We start from the raw sequence: 17,326 nt of genomic DNA, 5'->3' as shown, positions 1-17,326 counted from the left end.
AGTTAGGGTTGTGCATTTACTCGCATTTCATAAAATCTTAAGCATTAAAATGATCCAATGACTTTGGAGAAGAGGTTAAGTTTGTCATTTTAGTGAAAATTGATGGTACGTTCAGGCTTCCGTTTCCCAATCTCCTCCCTCTTCGTGGGGAGATTTTTTCAATGTGCCGACAAGAGAAACGGAGGAGATGGAGGAGTTGAAACGAGGACTAACGGCAAGATATGTTCAATTTAGAGAATGAGATAAACGAGGAAAAAAAATTCAAGCTGACTTGTTCTCTCCAGCGTCATTGGATCGTTTGAATGTTTAAAATTTTATAAAATGCGGGTAAATACACGGTTTCTAAATGTAGAGACTCGAGATCCTATGTAGAGACTCAAGTTTTATTCTCTTTTGACCTCTCCTTTATTTTCAACATAAAAAAGAAAGGTTTTTTTTTAGTTAAAATGGTTTTTGATATTGGCATAACTCTTCACTTTGGTCCAGTGAAAATCTATAGAAATGGTTCATAAATTTGTCTACCTTCAATCATTTTGGTCATTCTGTGAGAAATCTTCGTGAAATGGAAAAGCAAGTGGAGGGGTTGATTGGACAAAAATTATTTTCACGAAATGAGCAAAATGATTGACATTGGACAAACTCAGGGATCACTTTTATCATTTTTCAATCTCAAGAACTAAAGAATTATGATAATCTCAAGAACAGTAGTAGCTAAAACGCGAAAAAAGAAAAGTTCGTATAAACGGGCTTGTGAATGGGACAGATACCACCCAGCCCAATTAGTTTATAGTTGGGCTTGCTTGGGTTTCAAAACGACAGCGCAACACATCTCAATTGGCGCGCATTGGGGGCAGTGCGCAATGCGCACCGCCAATCCAACTATAAAACTCCCTCCTCTCCATCTCAAACGCACACTCCCTCACGCTTCAAACCTTCACTACTTCTTTCTCTCATGCTCGAAGCTTAGCTCCGCACCACGGGTTCGATTCCTCGACCGTGAGAAGCCATGACGGACGGCCACCTCTTCAACAACATCTCCCTTGGTGGCCGCGGCGGCACGGTTAGTCTCTCTATTCCCGGCTCCGATTCGTGGTAGCTGGAATTTTTGGGGTTTCGTTCGTCGATTAGGGTTTTTCCTTCTGAACTTTTTCAAATGCGATATGAATGAGTCCTCTTTGATTTGGGAATGCAGTTGGTTTCAGTTTATTTGGGTCGGTTGAATTTCGTGTAGAAATGAGGGTTTTTGGGGATTCCGGTAGCTGGGTTTTCTTTCTACTGGTCCCTTTGAAACCCTAATTTGTTCCTTCCTGGATTTTCTGTGATTTTTGTGCAATTTGGTTGTGGATAAATTTGTAATTATTAATTTTGTGCAGAGCGGGAATTGTAGGGTTTGGGATAGGGAAGTCGGGGTTTTGTTTCGGTTGTTCGTGTTGAATTTCCATTCATTTAAGTTTCAACGAAGTCTTTCACTTTTTGGTGACGAGAAATTTGAATATGCTCTGCTTGGTTGCCATGGAAATCCGAGGAAATGTAAACTAACTCATTGTGTTGCATGTGGAATGCAGAATCCAGGGCAGCTTAAAATATTTTCAGGAGGAATTTTATGGAAAAAACAGGGAGGTGGTAAAGCAGTCGAGGTTGATAAAGCTGACATTGTCGGCGTAACATGGATGAAGGTCCCAAAGACTAACCAACTTGGTGTTCAGATTAAAGACGGGTTATACTACAAGTTCATTGGATTTCGTGACCAGGTTGGTGAGCATTTACATAGAATTATTCACTGATCCACTTCTTGTCTTATGTTTTTGTTTAATATATACTACAAAAAGTCTTGTAATTATTTAACAAATGCGCATCCATAAGAACTTTCATTCACTAGGTGATGGTTTAAACTGTGTATTTTTTTTCATGCATCTGAGGCATGCCAATTGTGATTTTGATTTATGATAGACTAAACTAAAAAGTAGCTTTCAGTCAATGATGCTCTGCAGGGATATGAACTGCATACTGATTTTTGGCTCTTTAATGCTGTGATTGCATTGTAGGACGTCACTAGTTTGACCAATTATTTTCAAAATACATGTGGGTTAACACCGGCGGAGAAGCAACTTTCTGTAAGTGGACGTAATTGGGGAGAAGTCGATTTAAGTGGTCAGTGATGTTCTCTTATATTCAAGTTGCCTGTTGTTTACTTATTTTGATCTACCTTGCATTCTTTGTTATGATCACTTTTTTTCTTGTAAAATTGCTTTTTTCCATGTTTTTTGGTATGTGGATGGATTCTCAATTTCTCATTGATGAAAGTTGGGAAGATGATTTCTGCTTGCTACATCTTTAAACATAATGTGCAGCTGAAATTGCTTGAAATTGGTTCTTCCATTTTCGCATTTTTCAACTTAATGCTTTGTCTTTTATGGAGTCTTAGAGCAACTGGACATTTCTTTTTGTGCATGTTTAATATCCTTAAGAAATGGTCTTGTGCGGTGCTGTTATGATTTTTTTACCATTCGTCCATGTATGATTCCTTCTCTGACGATAATGATTCCCTTGGTTGTATCATTGGTTTGTTAAACATCTCTTCCGTTCTGCAGGGAATATGCTGACTTTCTTGGTTGACTCCAAGCAAGCATTTGAGGTATCTTTGGCTGATGTCTCACAAACACAACTTCAGGGAAAAAATGATGTCATCTTAGAGTTCCATGTGGATGATACCACAGGAGCTAATGAGGTTTGTTGCTTATATTTGGTGTTTCATATACTTTTTCCTAAAGATGGTGGGAGTTTCTACATTGATACTTATGGTTCTATAGTTACCCATAGTTAGATATGAGCTCTCTTTGGCATAAAATCTAGGTTTTTTCTTGAGTAATTAATAGTTCCATACTGAGTTGTTTGCTTATGAGTATTTTTCTATTTGTGTTATATTTACAACAGAAAGATTCGTTGATGGAAATAAGCTTTCATATACCCAACTCCAATACTCAATTTGTTGGTGACGAGAGCCATCCTCCTGCTCAGGTAATTTAGTTCTTGCTATGTGATAAGAGTTTTGTATGTCCTTTTTTTTCATTGATCTTGCAATTGATATATTGATAATTTCTAATTGAATATTATGTAGGTTTTTCGTGACAAAATCTCATCGATGGCAGATGTTGGTTCTGGAGGTGAAGATGCTGTTACCACATTTGATAGCATTGCAATCCTCACACCAAGGTAGATATTAATGAAAATGCTAGGGATACTGCACCTACTTTGATCCATACTAGCATAGGAACATGCGCCGTCTGTATTTATTAGATTATGCGTATATGTACTATGCTGGTGCATGGATTTCTTTCCATATGCAATGCCAGGCTAATGGAAGTACTCGTTTAATGTAGGGGTCGCTACAGCGTGGAACTTCATCTTTCATTCTTGCGGCTACAAGGACAGGCTAATGATTTCAAAATTCAGTACAGCAGTGTTGTTCGGCTGTTTCTACTTCCGAAGGTTTCACTCTTATCTTGGGCACTACAATTAGTTTTTCACTTGTTCTTCTTCCAAAGCAAAGCTTTTGTTTTACATAATTATCTTAGTTACCTATAACATTGTTCCATGCATATTAGTGAGTTCTCTTCAACGGCTGAAAGGACTATCAGTGTTCTAAATACTCCATTCTTGGAACCAGTTACTGTGGCTTTGGCATATCTATAATAGACTCTTCTTTGTTTGTGCAGTCTAACCAGCCTCATACCTATGTTGTTGTTACTCTTGATCCTCCTATCCGTAAAGGGCAAACATTGTACCCACATATTGTTTTGCAGGTAGTGTTTGTTTCTTTGCCTTGTTGATCACTGGTTTGATTTTTTTTCAATGTTTCCTTCAATTGACATCTTCTGTCTTGTGAAGTTTGAAACTGACCTCGTGTATCAAACCGACCTGGCAATGAGTGAAGAACTTATGAACACGAAGTACAAGGACAAGTTAGAACTATCTTACAAGGTAGATAGTTCCTTCTACTCTCCTGAAGATTGTAATCTAACAAACTGTTGTTTTATTTGTTTAAAACAGTGTGGTAATTGACGTGTGCTGTCGTTATTTCTTTTATTTTTAAATTAACAGGGACTAATGCATGAAGTGTTCACCACAATACTGCGTGGCTTGTCTGGTGCCAAAGTTACGAAACCGGGAAAATTTCGCAGCTGTCAAGATGGTTATGCTGTCAAATCTTCATTGAAAGCTGAAGATGGTGTTCTATATCCTCTGGAGAAGAGCTTCTTTTTTCTACCAAAACCTCCCACCCTTATTCTTCATGATCAGGTAGAATATGCATGCATATGATTGAGATTATAGTGCTGATATACCTGATTGATAAGTGGAACCTCACCCTTTTTCTTTTTGGTGTTTCTGTTGCAAGATTGACTATGTGGAATTTGAGAGGCATGGCGCTGGAGGTTCAAATATGCACTATTTTGATCTTCTCATCAGACTCAAAAGTGAGCAAGAACACCTGTTCCGAAACATTCAGAGGAATGAATATCATAATCTTTTTGACTTCATCAGGTTGGTAATGAGTGCTGGTTTCCATAGTTGGTCTTTGGTGCTGTGGATTTTAAAATTTGACCTTTTGGCCACATGTCATGTGCAGTTCAAAGGGTCTCAAAATCATGAACTTAGGAGAGGGCCAAGCAGCAAATGGTGGTGTGGCTCCTCTTCTTGATGACGCAGATGATGATGCTGTTGACCCGCATCTTGTCCGTGTGAAGAATGAAGCTGGTGATGATGAGAGTGATGAAGAGGTGGAACTTTTATCCTATATTATTTGTTTACTTTTGTTTTTTTCTTGGTCTGATTCTCTTTGGATCGAATATATCATGGACTGCACTATTAATAGGATACAGTTTGGCAAACTACTTATATTTTTCTTTCCTATTGCTATGTATATCCTTTGTCGATCTGTAAAATGCTGAAAGTTCTTCTGTAGTTTGTAAAAGCGGATGTTTGTGAACAGGACACTTGTAGTGGATACTCTATCCACACTTAAAACATACATCAATTATGTCGTTCGGACTTTAATCAAAATTTTTTTGGATAGTTGGATAGTTGGTAATTCCATAACTGTTTTCCTTGGGCAATCGTGGTTAGTTCTAGTAGTTTCATGCATCCGTGTGTGTTTCTGCAAGTGCACTTTTGTGTTGACATGTGTCATGTGATATTCCAGTCTAAATGTGTTGAACGTGTTTAACTTTGGCAGGATGAAGATTTTGTTATTGACAAGGATGATGGAGGTTCTCCTACTGATGACTCCGGTGAGGATGATTCTGATGCTAGTGAAAGCGGAGGTGAAAAAGAGGCAAGTCATTTCTATTAATTTTGCTGGCCTAGTAATTATAATTGTGCGAAGATTTATCAATGTAACATGAATTGTCAATTTCAGAAGCCTGCAAAAAAGGAGTCTCGTAAGGAACCTTCAACTTCCAAGGTACCATCTTCCAAGAAACAAAAAACCAAAGATGCAGGTGAAGATGGTTCAAAGAAGAAAAAACAGAAGAAGAAAAAGGATCCAAATGCACCGAAAAGAGCGATGTCTGGTTTCATGTTCTTCTCAAACATGGAGAGAGAGGTGGGTTTTTTAATTTCTACCTATTGGTTCTAACTTTTGGTTCAGGTTCTTATTGACGTTTCGAAGAAAATTACTGACCTTATTTGTGTTGACCACAGAATGTAAAGAGAGAGAACCCTGGAATTGCGTTTACTGATGTGGGGAGAGCACTTGGAGAGAAGTGGAAAAAGATGTCGGGTATGTATGCTTCGACTAAATTGCATCCAGTGTGCTTCCACAACATGATTAATTTCGGCGAATTATAACTTGACGCCATGTTTTCCATTTTTCAGCCGATGAAAAGGAGCCATATGAAGCAAAGGCTCGTCAAGATAAAGAACGCTACAAAGATGAAATTAGTGGCTACAAGAACCCCCAACCCATGAACATAGATTCGGGCAACGAATCTGATTGAAAGCGCGTCGATTAAGATAGGAAATGGAACGAGGCAGTTTTTAGTTCGAAGAGTAGTGTTTCCTTTGGCTCTTGCTCATCGGTAGGATTTGTGTTAGTTTCTTTCTAGCATCTATGTATTTTATTTGTACAATGTATGGTTAACATTATATACTTGATGTACTAGTTAGGTCATAAAATACCCGTTTTTGTGCAAGACGACTATTTTCAGATACTCCGAGTTTCCAGTACGGTGTCTTGCATGCTTGTAACCCAAAAATATTTGTAGTGCTCTTCTTTCACTGTTAATAGAACAACTACTTCCGGTAGTCTCCTCTATCTCAACCCTTATTTCAATCTTCTTTAATTGAAATCGGAGGCGGCAGTGGCGATGGCCACGGTTGCCTATGGAGGTGTTCCAACGCCTGAACTTCACAGGAAATATGGACCCTCATTTATGATTTGCCTAAATGTTTTCTGGTTAAATTTTCAAATGTTTCCAAAACCCTTGTAATTCTCAATCTAAAACTACATTTCCTTTCAAGGCACCCATACTTTCATCTCTTTTGTACCTGAAAACGGTAGCGACGCCACGAATGATAGTCGGATATTGCTGTATTATCTACAATCTTATTCTTTTTACGAAGTAAATTTTTTGTTTAGAGATGTTTCAAGCTGTATACATTTCTTGTTACAAAGGAAAATAAATAAAAACCTGAAAAAAATTTAAAATTTAAAATTAAAAGCTGTTCGTACTCACAAACAATGTTCATAAATCCACAAATTTGGATTGGATTCTCTACTTGTCTCGCTTTTATTTGCTTTTTATTGCTTAGGGTGTAAATATTACTACAACATAACCCTTGGGTTTGTTTATACATAATATAGATTAAAACACAAATAAAAACAAGCAAGTAAAAGAATCTATATCCACATTTCTCTACACTTCACCGTCACTTCTTCATTTATTTCTCTTCAGTTATCACACTTCACCTTCCGGCACCGGCCGGCCGCCTATCCATTTGATCACCATTGATATGTAGTTAGCTCTTTTATGTTTGTTCTAGCATGGGTGGCCAACATTGCATTTGAGAGAACCTGCAAAGCGTGTGAGCCTTGAGACGTATGTGCCTGGCCTTGCCTTCATCACGTCTAACTTTCCAAATCCATGGTTCTTGTTAGGCACACCAGATTGAACAAAGAATGCTCCGTTTAGCATAAGATCTCCTTCTGATCTCCATTGCCAGCTCTTCCATACGCTCTCCGGTGCATAGTCTCTCTTCGTCACCTGTAAATTCAAGCGTCACAAAATTAAAACATTACTTCAGTAATCATGTGTTCGCGTACGTATTAATTGATAATATTGTGTTCGTGTATGTACTTCTTTTGCAGCCTGGTTCGGTGGGGCGATGAATCGGTTGCCCTGGCTGATAATTGTGGGGTGAGAGCTTCCTCCGATGGCATACATGATCCAATGTGTGTAGTCATTGTTCACAACATGGATAAATCCCCATCTGCATCTTGGCATTCTCTGTATCAATCCCTTGCCGAAATGGTTAAATGCAACTGTTATCTGCATGATTGCGTCCCCAGAAAACCCATCGCTACTTCCGAAAAGCATCACCTGCACCATTAGTGTCGCCAATTAGTTACTCTTTGTTATCCTATTTTGTAATGTCAATAACATTTCCCGACCATTATCATTTAAAAATAAACAAAAACGTACGTCGTTGTGACGGGTGAAGTGGCTGTTGGATATGGTTATAGCAGTGGACCCTTGAATGGCGTCGATGAGCCCATCGGCGCAATTCCACATAGAAAGATGGTCAAGCCAAATGTTAGACGATCCGTAGATGGAGATACCATCTCCGTCGCTCTGCGTGCGAATCCCGATGTGATCCACGGAGTCCCTGATCATACCTCCATTGCCCGGTACAGTGTCGTGGATGCGGAGGCCATGAATAATCACGTTCTGCACGAACTGGAGTGTGATCCCAGCGCCATGAGCAATATGTACATTTGCCCCGCGTGCGTCAATTGTCTTGTGGCTTGTTACTATGAGCTCCTGGGTCAGCCTGATGACCATGCTGCGTGCAAATATGATCCACAAGGGTTGCTTTTGGATCACCGCGTGACGTAGGGTTCCGGGCTTAGGGTCATGGATACTGTCGTCCGAAGGGTCGGTGACGATGTAGTAAGCCCCTTTCTTGCCTCCGCGTGTCTTGCGGCCGAAGCCTTTCACGCAGCTGGCCAGATGCTTGCGGTTGTCAGCCCAGTTGGCCTGGCACCGCCAGCAGCGGTCGATCGGGTTTGTGGCCTTGCAAGGGCCCGTGTAACGTTTGCCTAACAGATGCCTCCCTGTGCTGTTGCCCGCAGCATGATCGTCGTCGTGGTCGTCCTCAATGATTGTCCTGCGTTACCATGCATGGTCGATTAAGGATATTGTTATTTGTACCATCTAACTAATTATCGTCTCGTTTTTAATAAATAGACGATATATGTACAACATGAACGTTAAAAACCCTACATTATCATCATGCATGATCACTTTCGAGCACTACTACTGATTACCAGTGCGTCGCCCTTCGTTTAAAAGAACATATTCAGATGAAATGATACAAACATTGGGAAAGAAACGCAACAATATAGATTGATAAACAAAATTTGAAGACAATAAAGGATAAAAATGTCGGATTTACGTACATTTCAACGCTTTCGTTGAAGTCCTCGGTTACTCGTTCCGGGTTGGGTTGGTAGGCCTTGAGAGCTGCCTTCTGAGCTTTCAGGGCTCGTTGCTGCCATACAGAGTCGAACTCAGCAATGTTGAGGGTGTCATTTTGTGTCTCAGCCTTCAAGCTTGGAACCAGCATGCAGAAAGATATCATAAGAAAGGCCAAATTGAGCTTCGACGCCATTGGTCCAAGTATATTTTTTTGCCCTTTTTTTTCGTTTTTTTTTTTTTTTTTTTTTTTTTAATAATTTTTTTTAGAACAAAGTTTCTAGAAATGGCAAGGTCTATGAGATCGAGCCCAGGTTTTAACCGGGATCAGATTCCAGCCCAGCTAGACCTTGCCAGAAAAAGATTAATTGAAAAAAAGAAAAAAAAAGATTCTAAAGTATATTGCAATACTATTGTATTGCTTGTTTTTCTCAATGAAAATTTTGAATTTTATAGAGAAAACGTTGTCTAAATTTAGAACCGTAGAAGGTGGGAACCATTTTCTTCTAACGGTTGACAGTTTGCCCAAAATGTGAGGACAAGACTTAATGGAACATCTTATACCCCACTACATTTTCGTGGTGCTAGAATTTTACGTGATGAGAGAGATAGACAGTTTCATATACAGACAAAGAGTGAAAGTTTATGACCGTTTTGTTGAAGTTTTCCATCGCATCCAGGTCATTTCTATTAGATTGCAGTTAGCTAACTGAAGTGGTACAATCAACCACAATCATGTACTTAATTAGCATATCCTTAATTAATCTCTTTCATGGGTTATAATTGATTATTAGTTATAGTTAACCATAATCTTCCCCACAATAAATACAACCTGTTTTGTTTCCTTGAAATTGTTCACTTCTTTAATAACTCATAAATATAACAGAACAAAATAATACAGAATGAAATATTTTGACATATCGGTCTATAGTTTTGCATGATATTAAATTGCCACATAATCTATTAAATTTAAATTTGATTTTTACATTTGACATCTTCGTTAGAGATCCTCTTATGATGCATGTCATACTCCAAAACATGGTGGAGGGACCATTATTATAATTGGGCTAAAGTGGAGAGATTGTTGCTCTAATTGGGTTAAAGTTGAGAGAACATTGCTCCAATTGAGTTAGAGTTAAGGGATCACTTCTTTAATTGGGTTAAAATCGAGGGAACATTGCTACAATTTTTCTTATTTGGTTTCCATATTTGTCTTTTGATTCAGCCTCACATCCATGGCACGTGACTCATTTTGACGGAAGTTCTAACAGAGTTGACGAAAATGAACATAGTTGCACGTTTAGATGAGTTGAGGGACTAATAGTCACAAAATTTTAATTAATGAACTATTACTCCAATTGAGTTAAAATTAAAAAACCATTGCTATGAGTTTCTCAAATAATTCCAATCTTCGTGTAGTACTAAACAAGAGATGTCATTGTCACAGCCACTAATTTTGTTATGATAGGATCATCACAACCATTTTATTTTTCACCACAAAGAAAATGATGAATAAACTATATAAAAAAAAACCTATTATTTATTTTCTTGGTAAATTATAGGAAAAAAGGATAAAGTCCTTTGCTTTGGGGAAAAGAAAAAGACCAATTTGGCAAAATTCACCAGATCAAATTAGCTTGGCCGAAACTCCAAGTCTCACGGGTAAATTCACAAAAAATAAATAAAATCTAGAAAATAGACAAATCAACGGTAAGGAAAGCGAGATCCGACGGCCACGATTTAATCGAAAATGAAAAATAGAGTAAAAATAAAAAACTCGCCGAAAAGAAAGGTGAAATTGAAATCGGGTGAGTGATTTAGGGCATTTCGCCTCCCCCAATATATATCGCTCATTGCCTTTCGCCATTTCTCACTTCTGCTTCTCAGAGAGCTACAGAGACGCCCAAATCCCTTCTGGGTTCCATTTTTCGCCCTCAAATCCCAAATCTTTGCTGAGAAATGGTGGGACCTGGGCTTTACACCGACATCGGCAAGAAAGCTAGAGGTATAGCTATCCCTCCTTTTACATTATCTGATATATGTATGTATATGTGTGTATATATGTGTATATATTAATTTGGTTGTAAAAATCTGATGGGTTTTTCTTAAATTTCATTTTTTCTAATGGGTTTTTGTTAAATTTCAGATCTTCTGTACAAGGATTACCAGAGCGACAAGAAGTTCACCATCACTACCTTCTCTCCCACTGGAGTGGTAAGCTTTTTCCCTCTTTTTTCTTGCTCTGAGATCTGTATCTTTGTGTTTGTATATTTATATTCACTTGTTGAATCTTTAGGATTTTGTTTCTTGATATGAGACATAGTTTTATTCCACTTTCGGAGAAATTATTCGGCTCCGATTGAAACTCCTAACTTTCTGTTTCATATTATGCTTAGTGGTTTAGCTTGTAACCTTTTTTCTCCTGTTAATTTTTTTTGAAAGTTGATTAATATTTTGGGTTAGAATTTGGTGGCATTTAAGCTTGAAGTGTTAAGTATTGATTTATTTCTGTGATTATGTTGAATTGGTGAGTTGAACTAACATCCTTTGCGGCTTAGTTATTAGATTTTGTTGTATTTAAGAACTTTTTTATTTTATGCCGGGGTTCCGATTCTTTGCTAGTTTTGAGTTAACTTCTTTCGGTTGTATTATTAGATTTTGTCGAGTTTAAGAAATTTAGTGGATTTTCTAGCCAAACTCAATGAGCAGCGTAATATTACAAGTGATTCATATAATTTTCCGTGTACTTTTCCCTTGCACGTACCATTCTTACCGACTCTTCGTTCAACATGACCAGCCCTATAGTTTACAAGTTCTAAGTTAACCATATTTCCTACAATTACTTACCGCTTCATATCTGCAGGCTATCACTACTTCAGCAACCAACAAGGGTGAGTTTTTTCTGGGTGATGTGAACACTCAGTTGAAAAACAAGAATGTCACAACTGATATCAAAGTTGACACCGACTCCAATGTAAGTACACATCCGTTTATGTTTCTTTTCCTTCTATTTTGATTTACTGGATCCTATTGACGTTTTTATTGTAAATGCCTTAAGTATTTTCATTTTTCCTTGCTTTTTGTTTGACGCCCACATGTCCATTAGAAATAGTGTTAAATGTTCATTCAGATATAATGGAACTGAGGAGCTTTACTACATTAACAACTGAATAAATTAATTAGTTTAATTTACTCATATTTTCTTGCTAAGTTGTGTACCAATGGTTTGTTTTGTTATCAGCTGTCCACCACTATTACAGTTGATCAACCTGCTCCTGGCCTGAAGGCAATCTTTAGCTTCAAAGTTCCTGATCAGAGGTCTGGCAAGGTAGGACTGTTATATGTGGTAAAACTTGTGGGTCGATGCAGTTCACTCTGTGTAGTAAAGCATTTCATTAATCGGGATCAGTTGTAGAATTGCTATCTAATATGTGGGCGATTGTTAACAGGTGGAACTCCAATATCTGCATGACTTTGCGGGGATAAGCTCCAGTGTTGGTTTGACAGCCAACCCTATTGTTAACTTCTCCGGTGTTATTGGAACCAATCAGCTTGCACTTGGTACTGATCTGTCATTTGACACCAAGACTGGGATTTTGACTAAATGCAATGCTGGATTGAGCTTCTGCAATGCTGATCTAATTGCTGCATTGACCCTGTAAGTATTCTTTCGGTTGTCTAAGATTGGCTTGTTTGATTTTACGTATATTGGCCTCGTGATGTTGAACTTTTGGTGCATGGTGCGATAAAGATTAGTTTTCGTGATACAGGAATGATAAAGGTGACATCCTCAGTGCATCGTACTATCACAGTGTCAATCCCCTCTCCAACACAGCTGTTGGTGCGGAGGTGACTCACAGGTTTCCCACCAACGAGAATACCATCACTCTTGGCACCCAGCACGCCCTTGATCCATTGACAACCATTAAGGCACGTGTGAACAACTTTGGCAAGGCAAGTGCCCTGGTCCAGCACGAGTGGCGCCCAAAGTCATTCGTCACTGTTTCAGGAGAGGTAGACACCAAGGCCATTGAGAAGAGCGCCAAGATTGGGTTGGCTCTCGCTCTCAAGCCATGAGCGGGCTCATTGCTCACTGCGGCAGAGAGCAGAGGTAGAGCGTAGTATAGTTGTCTTTCCAGGCTGACTTCTATTCGGTTCTAAAATGTTTGTTTCTTTTTTCTCGGAACAAGTCCATATGGTAGAGGAAATCATTCTATTTTGTTGGCATCGGTTTGTAAAAATAAAAATTTGATGGTTTCAGACATTCTGCTACCTTTTTTATGGTTGTGTTAGCGGAGGATGATGATGCCCGATAGAGTCTAAATTTTGTTGCCATTTTTCGTGTCCGTTTCGGTACTTTTTCTCCTCCTATAAGCAATGATATTTCGGGCTTCTTTTGCATCTTCAAATTGCCACATGGGTCGGCAAATATGTATTTGAAGAATCGTATTTGTATAATCCGTTGGAGATGCTCTAATTAAAACAAAACCCTATATAATTAGGTGACCAAAAAATGAAAATAAGGTTTCCTAGTTTTTGAAATCTCGCCCAAATCTCACTGGGCTTTCCTTTCTAATTTCCCACTTAAAGTTGGAACCCTTACAAAAGCTGGAATTACATATTCAAAGCGTCCCCATTGATCCCCTCTTTAATTCTCTTGTTTTGTCTTTTTGCTACGGATGGTGGAGCTTGAAGAAGTTGTAGTTCTTCAAATTAATGAAAACATTCTTGCCAGCAGCAGATAAAAGTCCACGTATCAGCTTCAAAATTTTCCCTTTTTTTTTTACCACCGCATTATGTTTTTCTCTTCCAAAATGAGAGTTTTTCTCTCCTTGTGAGAGCCTTTCTTATCAGTGTTTGAGTGTTCCCCGTTTCGTCCCTCCCACAGCCGCCGACCCTAGCTATGGCCAGGGTCGGTGGTAGTCCTCTTCTTATCCTTTTCCATTTTTCTTTTCCTTTCCTTCTCCCTGAACTTCTGTTTCCCCCTCTCCAGGGGCCTGATCATCATTTTTTTTTCCAACTTCTTGCGCCCCTGATTTCTCTGTCTGTAACCCCTTTTTCCCTGATTTCCTTCCTCCCTTCCACTTCCTTTCCACTTTTCCCCCTTTTTTTCTTCATTCTCTCCTCCCTTCCACTTTCCTTCTTCCTTCCACTTTTTTTTCCTTCAGCCGTTTCTTCCATTTTCCCTTTCTTTGCATCTTCTTTCCATTTTTTTCTCATTTTTCCTCCACTTTCCTCGCCACTTCACTCCATCTTCAACCCAATCAGCCCCATCCTTCTTCGACTTCACATCCTGGTTTGACTTCTACATCTTTTTACTACGATTTTTTGCGTTTTACCTGGAAGGTGTGTAGAGTTTTCACTTGGGTGTTCACATCACCTCCTTCCTTGGGATTGCCTTTGATGGCACTGTTGTTAGTGGGGTGCTCTTTCCACTGGCTTCCTTCGTTTTGGGTTTCACTTTGTGGGCCCTGTTGCTAACGGGTTGACTTCTACATCTTTGTACTACGATTTTTTGCGTTTTACCTGGAAGGTGTGTAGAGTTTTCACTTGGGTGTTCACATCACCTCCTTCCTTGGGATTGCCTTTGATGGCACTGTTGTTAGTGGGGTGCTCTTTCCACTGGCTTCCTTCGTTTTGGGTTTCACTTTGTGGGCCCTGTTGCTAACGGGTTGCTTCTTCCGATATGTGGCAGCTACCGGTGTGGTGCTCGGCGGTGTTTGGGGATTTGTTTTGGGGTTCTGTTTTCACTCAGTTTTCTTCTAATTTTGGGGCTCTCTTCAGCTTCTTTTCAGGTGTGTGCAGGGAACATTCGTTTCTGTTGGTTGGTAAGCGGCTTTCTGGCGACAATGGGTTGAAGCTGCTAGGGTTTGTTTTGGACTCAAAATTTTATTTTGGGCTCTTTAGTTGCTTCTGAGGTCCTTCTTTTTGTTTATGTGTGTGTATCTCGGCCCTTTCTTATGTAATTATTGTGTTGAAATAAAACAACTTTTCACCCAAAAAAATGAGCAAGTTACACAAAAAACCATACTTGTTGAGGAGAAAAATCACAATACTTTACCTAGTTCTCAAAACTAGTAATTCCAAATCTGACAAGGATTTCAAATTTCCCACGAAAATTAGGAATCCCTGTAAAATCTCGTACATAACCATAGAATCCCTATAAAAATACAAGTCAGATTGAAATACTGATAATTTACAACTAGTTTACGAACTAAATCAAAGGCATCATGGCAAGCATGCTCTCTTCTCTTGCTCTCGTCGTCTGTATACTGTGTTTTTCGGCATTGATTCCGCAGGCTACCCCCGCCCCGTTCCTCTTCCCGGAAGCTCAGTCCACCATCGTCCCCGACCCTTCAACCTTCTTTGCCTCGAACCTCCTCTCATCCCCGCTCCCCACCAACTCCTTCTTCCAAAACTTTGTCCTCGGCAATGGGGATCAACCTGAATACATCCACCCCTACACCATCAGATCAGCCAACTCTTCTCTATCTCTTGCTTACCCGTCTTTCTCCTACACCTCTACCGTCGTATCCACAACCCTGTTCAAAGCCGACCTCACCATCGCCTCAACTTCAAATAGCAACGGTCACCATGTAGTCTCCGATTTCAATGATTTGAGTGTGACATTGGACTTTCCCTCCTCCAACCTCCGCTTCTACCTGGTTCGGGGAAGCCCCTTTCTCACCTGCTTTGTTTATCGTCCCACGTCGGTTTCTATATCGACCGATCATACGACTGTCTCGGCATCCTCAGCGAGTGGCTCGAACACCAAGTTCATCGTCAAGCTCGACAATGATCACACATGGCTAATATATACATCCTCACCAACTGAATTTACTGACAGCGACTCATCCACGTTAACTCTTAAAGAATTTTCTGGGATTTTTCGTGTTGCTGTACTGCCGGATCCTGATCCTAAATCTGAGCAAGTTCTCGACCACTTCAGTTCTTGTTACCCGATTTCTGGTGCAGCTGTGCTCGAAAACTCAAATACTTTGTCGTATAAGTTCGAAAAGATAGGTGGAGACTTGCTCATGCTAGCTCATCCTCTACATCTCAAGCTTCTGTCCAACGCCACAATTTTGCAAGATTTTAAGTACAAAAGCATCGACGGGGATTTGATTGGCGTTGTGGGTGATTCGTGGGTGTTAGCACCGAAGCCTATTCCAGTCACATGGAATTCCGTTGGAGGTGTAAAAAAGGATTCGTTTTCAGAGATCATATCTGCGCTTCGTCGAGATGTTGACGCTCTTAGTTCAACAGAATCAACTACCACGTCTTCATACTTTTACGGGAAACTAGTTGCTAGAGCTGCGAGGCTGGCTCTGATCGCCGAGGAGGTAGCCTGTCCTGATGTAATCCCTGCGATTAGGACATTCTTGAGCAATAAAATCGAGCCGTGGTTGGATAGTACTTTTAGCGGCAACGGATTCTTGCATGATAAAACATGGGGTGGACTTGTTACCAAATCCTCCACAACTGATCCAGCTGCAGATTTCGGGTTTGGTCTTTACTCCGATCACCATTTTCATCTGGGGTACTTTATATACGGAATTTCCGTGTTAGCAAAGATTGATCCTGCATGGGGAGAGAAGTACAGGCCTCAAGCATACTCGCTCGTGGAGGATTTTCTCAACAAGGACAAGCAATCGAATCCAAATTACACGCGTCTGAGATGCTTTGATCTTTATAAGTTGCACTCATGGGCGGCAGGGTTGACAGAATTCGCAGACGGGAGGAATCAAGAGAGTACGAGTGAGGCAGTTAATGCGTACTATGCAGCTGCTCTAATGGGGAAAGCGTATAAAGATGCGCAACTTGAGGCCACCGGTTCGCTGCTTACTACATTGGAAATTCAGGCAGCTCAAATGTGGTGGCATGTGAGAGAGGGAGGAGAGAATCAAATTTACGAGCAAGATTTCGCGAAGGAGAATCGGGTTGTGGGAGTTTTATGGTCGACCAGGAGAGACAGCGGGCTTTGGTTTGCGACTGCGGAGGCAAAAGAAATCAGACTTGGAATCCAAACGGTGCCTGTTTTGCCAGTTACTGAGGTATTGTTCTCTGATGTCCGGTTTGCTAGTGAGCTAGTGAACTGGGCATCGCCGGCGCTCGGCAGGACGGGAGTCACGGAAGCATGGAAAGGATTTGTGTACGCATTACAAGGGATGTACGACAAAGAAGGCGCTTTGGAGAAGATTAGAAGCTTGGAAGAATTCGACGATGGAAACTCCCGCAGCAATCTCTTATGGTGGATTCACAGTAGATCAACTTTTGTTGGTTAATTTCTTCTGTATGAGTTCTTTTTTTTTTGTTTAATTTCATATTCTTTTCCGTAATTTTTTTAACGATCCAAATCTTTTATATTTTAACACTTCATTCATATACGATCCATGCAAAAAAAAAAAAAAAACTACATAAATCCAAAACATTAAGACATTCAATTGTAGTGACAAAATCAAATGAATATGGCATTTTAAAAAAAAAACCTAAAATAACTACCATTTAAGCCAATGGTCATATAATCTCAATTTTAAAGTAATTTTTGGTAGATAATCTTTGACCAAAACCTTAGTTATAGTTTAAGAATACATATACATATACATACATACATACATACATACATACATATA

At 39.6% G+C, this 17,326-nt stretch overlaps 4 protein-coding genes across 4 annotated transcripts; 3 read left to right on the top strand and 1 right to left on the bottom strand.

Annotated features, from left to right (window-relative positions):
• Window positions 1-901: 901 nt before the first annotated feature.
• Window positions 902-6,303, top strand: LOC125474848 (FACT complex subunit SSRP1-like). The gene is made up of 16 exons (XM_048578958.1): window positions 902-1,060; window positions 1,566-1,751; window positions 2,046-2,151; window positions 2,592-2,728; window positions 2,935-3,018; window positions 3,119-3,213; window positions 3,381-3,489; window positions 3,717-3,803; window positions 3,889-3,981; window positions 4,102-4,299; window positions 4,397-4,542; window positions 4,628-4,778; window positions 5,234-5,332; window positions 5,417-5,602; window positions 5,701-5,779; window positions 5,875-6,303. The coding sequence occupies exons 1-16, from the start codon at window positions 1,007-1,009 to the stop codon at window positions 5,994-5,996; spliced, it is 1,932 nt and encodes a 643-aa protein (XP_048434915.1). The 5' UTR covers window positions 902-1,006; the 3' UTR covers window positions 5,997-6,303.
• Window positions 6,304-6,714: 411 nt separating this feature from the next.
• Window positions 6,715-9,215, bottom strand: LOC125474683 (pectate lyase-like). Its single transcript, XM_048578660.1, has 4 exons — window positions 8,678-9,215; window positions 7,701-8,385; window positions 7,356-7,598; window positions 6,715-7,262 (listed from the first exon to the last, which is right to left on the bottom strand). The coding sequence occupies exons 1-4, from the start codon at window positions 8,887-8,889 to the stop codon at window positions 7,038-7,040; spliced, it is 1,365 nt and encodes a 454-aa protein (XP_048434617.1). The 5' UTR covers window positions 8,890-9,215; the 3' UTR covers window positions 6,715-7,037.
• A 1,298-nt stretch (window positions 9,216-10,513) lies between these two features.
• On the top strand, window positions 10,514-12,957 carry LOC125474847 (outer plastidial membrane protein porin-like). Its single transcript, XM_048578957.1, has 6 exons — window positions 10,514-10,698; window positions 10,840-10,907; window positions 11,557-11,667; window positions 11,935-12,021; window positions 12,143-12,351; window positions 12,464-12,957. Exons 1-6 carry the CDS (start codon window positions 10,653-10,655, stop codon window positions 12,768-12,770), a joined length of 828 nt encoding a protein of 275 aa, XP_048434914.1. The 5' UTR covers window positions 10,514-10,652; the 3' UTR covers window positions 12,771-12,957.
• Window positions 12,958-14,189: 1,232 nt separating this feature from the next.
• LOC103928506 (probable endo-1,3(4)-beta-glucanase ARB_01444) lies at window positions 14,190-17,251 on the top strand. Its single transcript, XM_009337553.2, has one exon. It carries the CDS (start codon window positions 14,924-14,926, stop codon window positions 16,976-16,978), a length of 2,055 nt encoding a protein of 684 aa, XP_009335828.2. The 5' UTR covers window positions 14,190-14,923; the 3' UTR covers window positions 16,979-17,251.
• Window positions 17,252-17,326: the final 75 nt, after the last annotated feature.

Source organism: the organism of the source record quoted next, unplaced genomic scaffold, assembly GCF_019419815.1.
Source record: "Pyrus x bretschneideri cultivar Hongxiangsu unplaced genomic scaffold, Pyrus_bretschneideri_v1 Contig13, whole genome shotgun sequence".
NCBI lineage: Eukaryota > Viridiplantae > Streptophyta > Magnoliopsida > Rosales > Rosaceae > Pyrus > Pyrus x bretschneideri.
Note: the sequence above shows the minus strand (reverse complement) of the source record. Positions and strands in the feature narration are given on the sequence as shown.

Bases quoted from the DNA above. Each gene is read 5' to 3' on its own strand.
- LOC125474847 (XM_048578957.1), top strand. From the start codon at position 10,653: ATGGTGGGACCTGGGCTTTACACCGACATCGGCAAGAAAGCTAGAG. The intron at 12,022-12,142 runs GTAGGACTGTTA...GATTGTTAACAG, and splicing joins CTGATCAGAGGTCTGGCAAG to GTGGAACTCCAATATCTGCA. The intron at 12,352-12,463 runs GTAAGTATTCTT...TTCGTGATACAG, and splicing joins CTAATTGCTGCATTGACCCT to GAATGATAAAGGTGACATCC.
- LOC103928506 (XM_009337553.2), top strand. From the start codon at position 14,924: ATGGCAAGCATGCTCTCTTCTCTTGCTCTCGTCGTCTGTATACTGTGT.
- LOC125474848 (XM_048578958.1), top strand. From the start codon at position 1,007: ATGACGGACGGCCACCTCTTCAACAACATCTCCCTTGGTGGCCGCGGC. The intron at 3,804-3,888 runs GTAGTGTTTGTT...TGTCTTGTGAAG, and splicing joins ACCCACATATTGTTTTGCAG to TTTGAAACTGACCTCGTGTA. The intron at 5,780-5,874 runs GTATGTATGCTT...TCCATTTTTCAG, and splicing joins GAAGTGGAAAAAGATGTCGG to CCGATGAAAAGGAGCCATAT.
- LOC125474683 (XM_048578660.1), bottom strand. From the start codon at position 8,889: ATGGCGTCGAAGCTCAATTTGGCCTTTCTTATGATATCTTTCTGCATG. The intron at 8,386-8,677 runs GTACGTAAATCC...ATGGTAACGCAG, and splicing joins TTCAACGAAAGCGTTGAAAT to GACAATCATTGAGGACGACC. The intron at 7,599-7,700 runs GTACGTTTTTGT...CTAATGGTGCAG, and splicing joins ACTTCACCCGTCACAACGAC to GTGATGCTTTTCGGAAGTAG.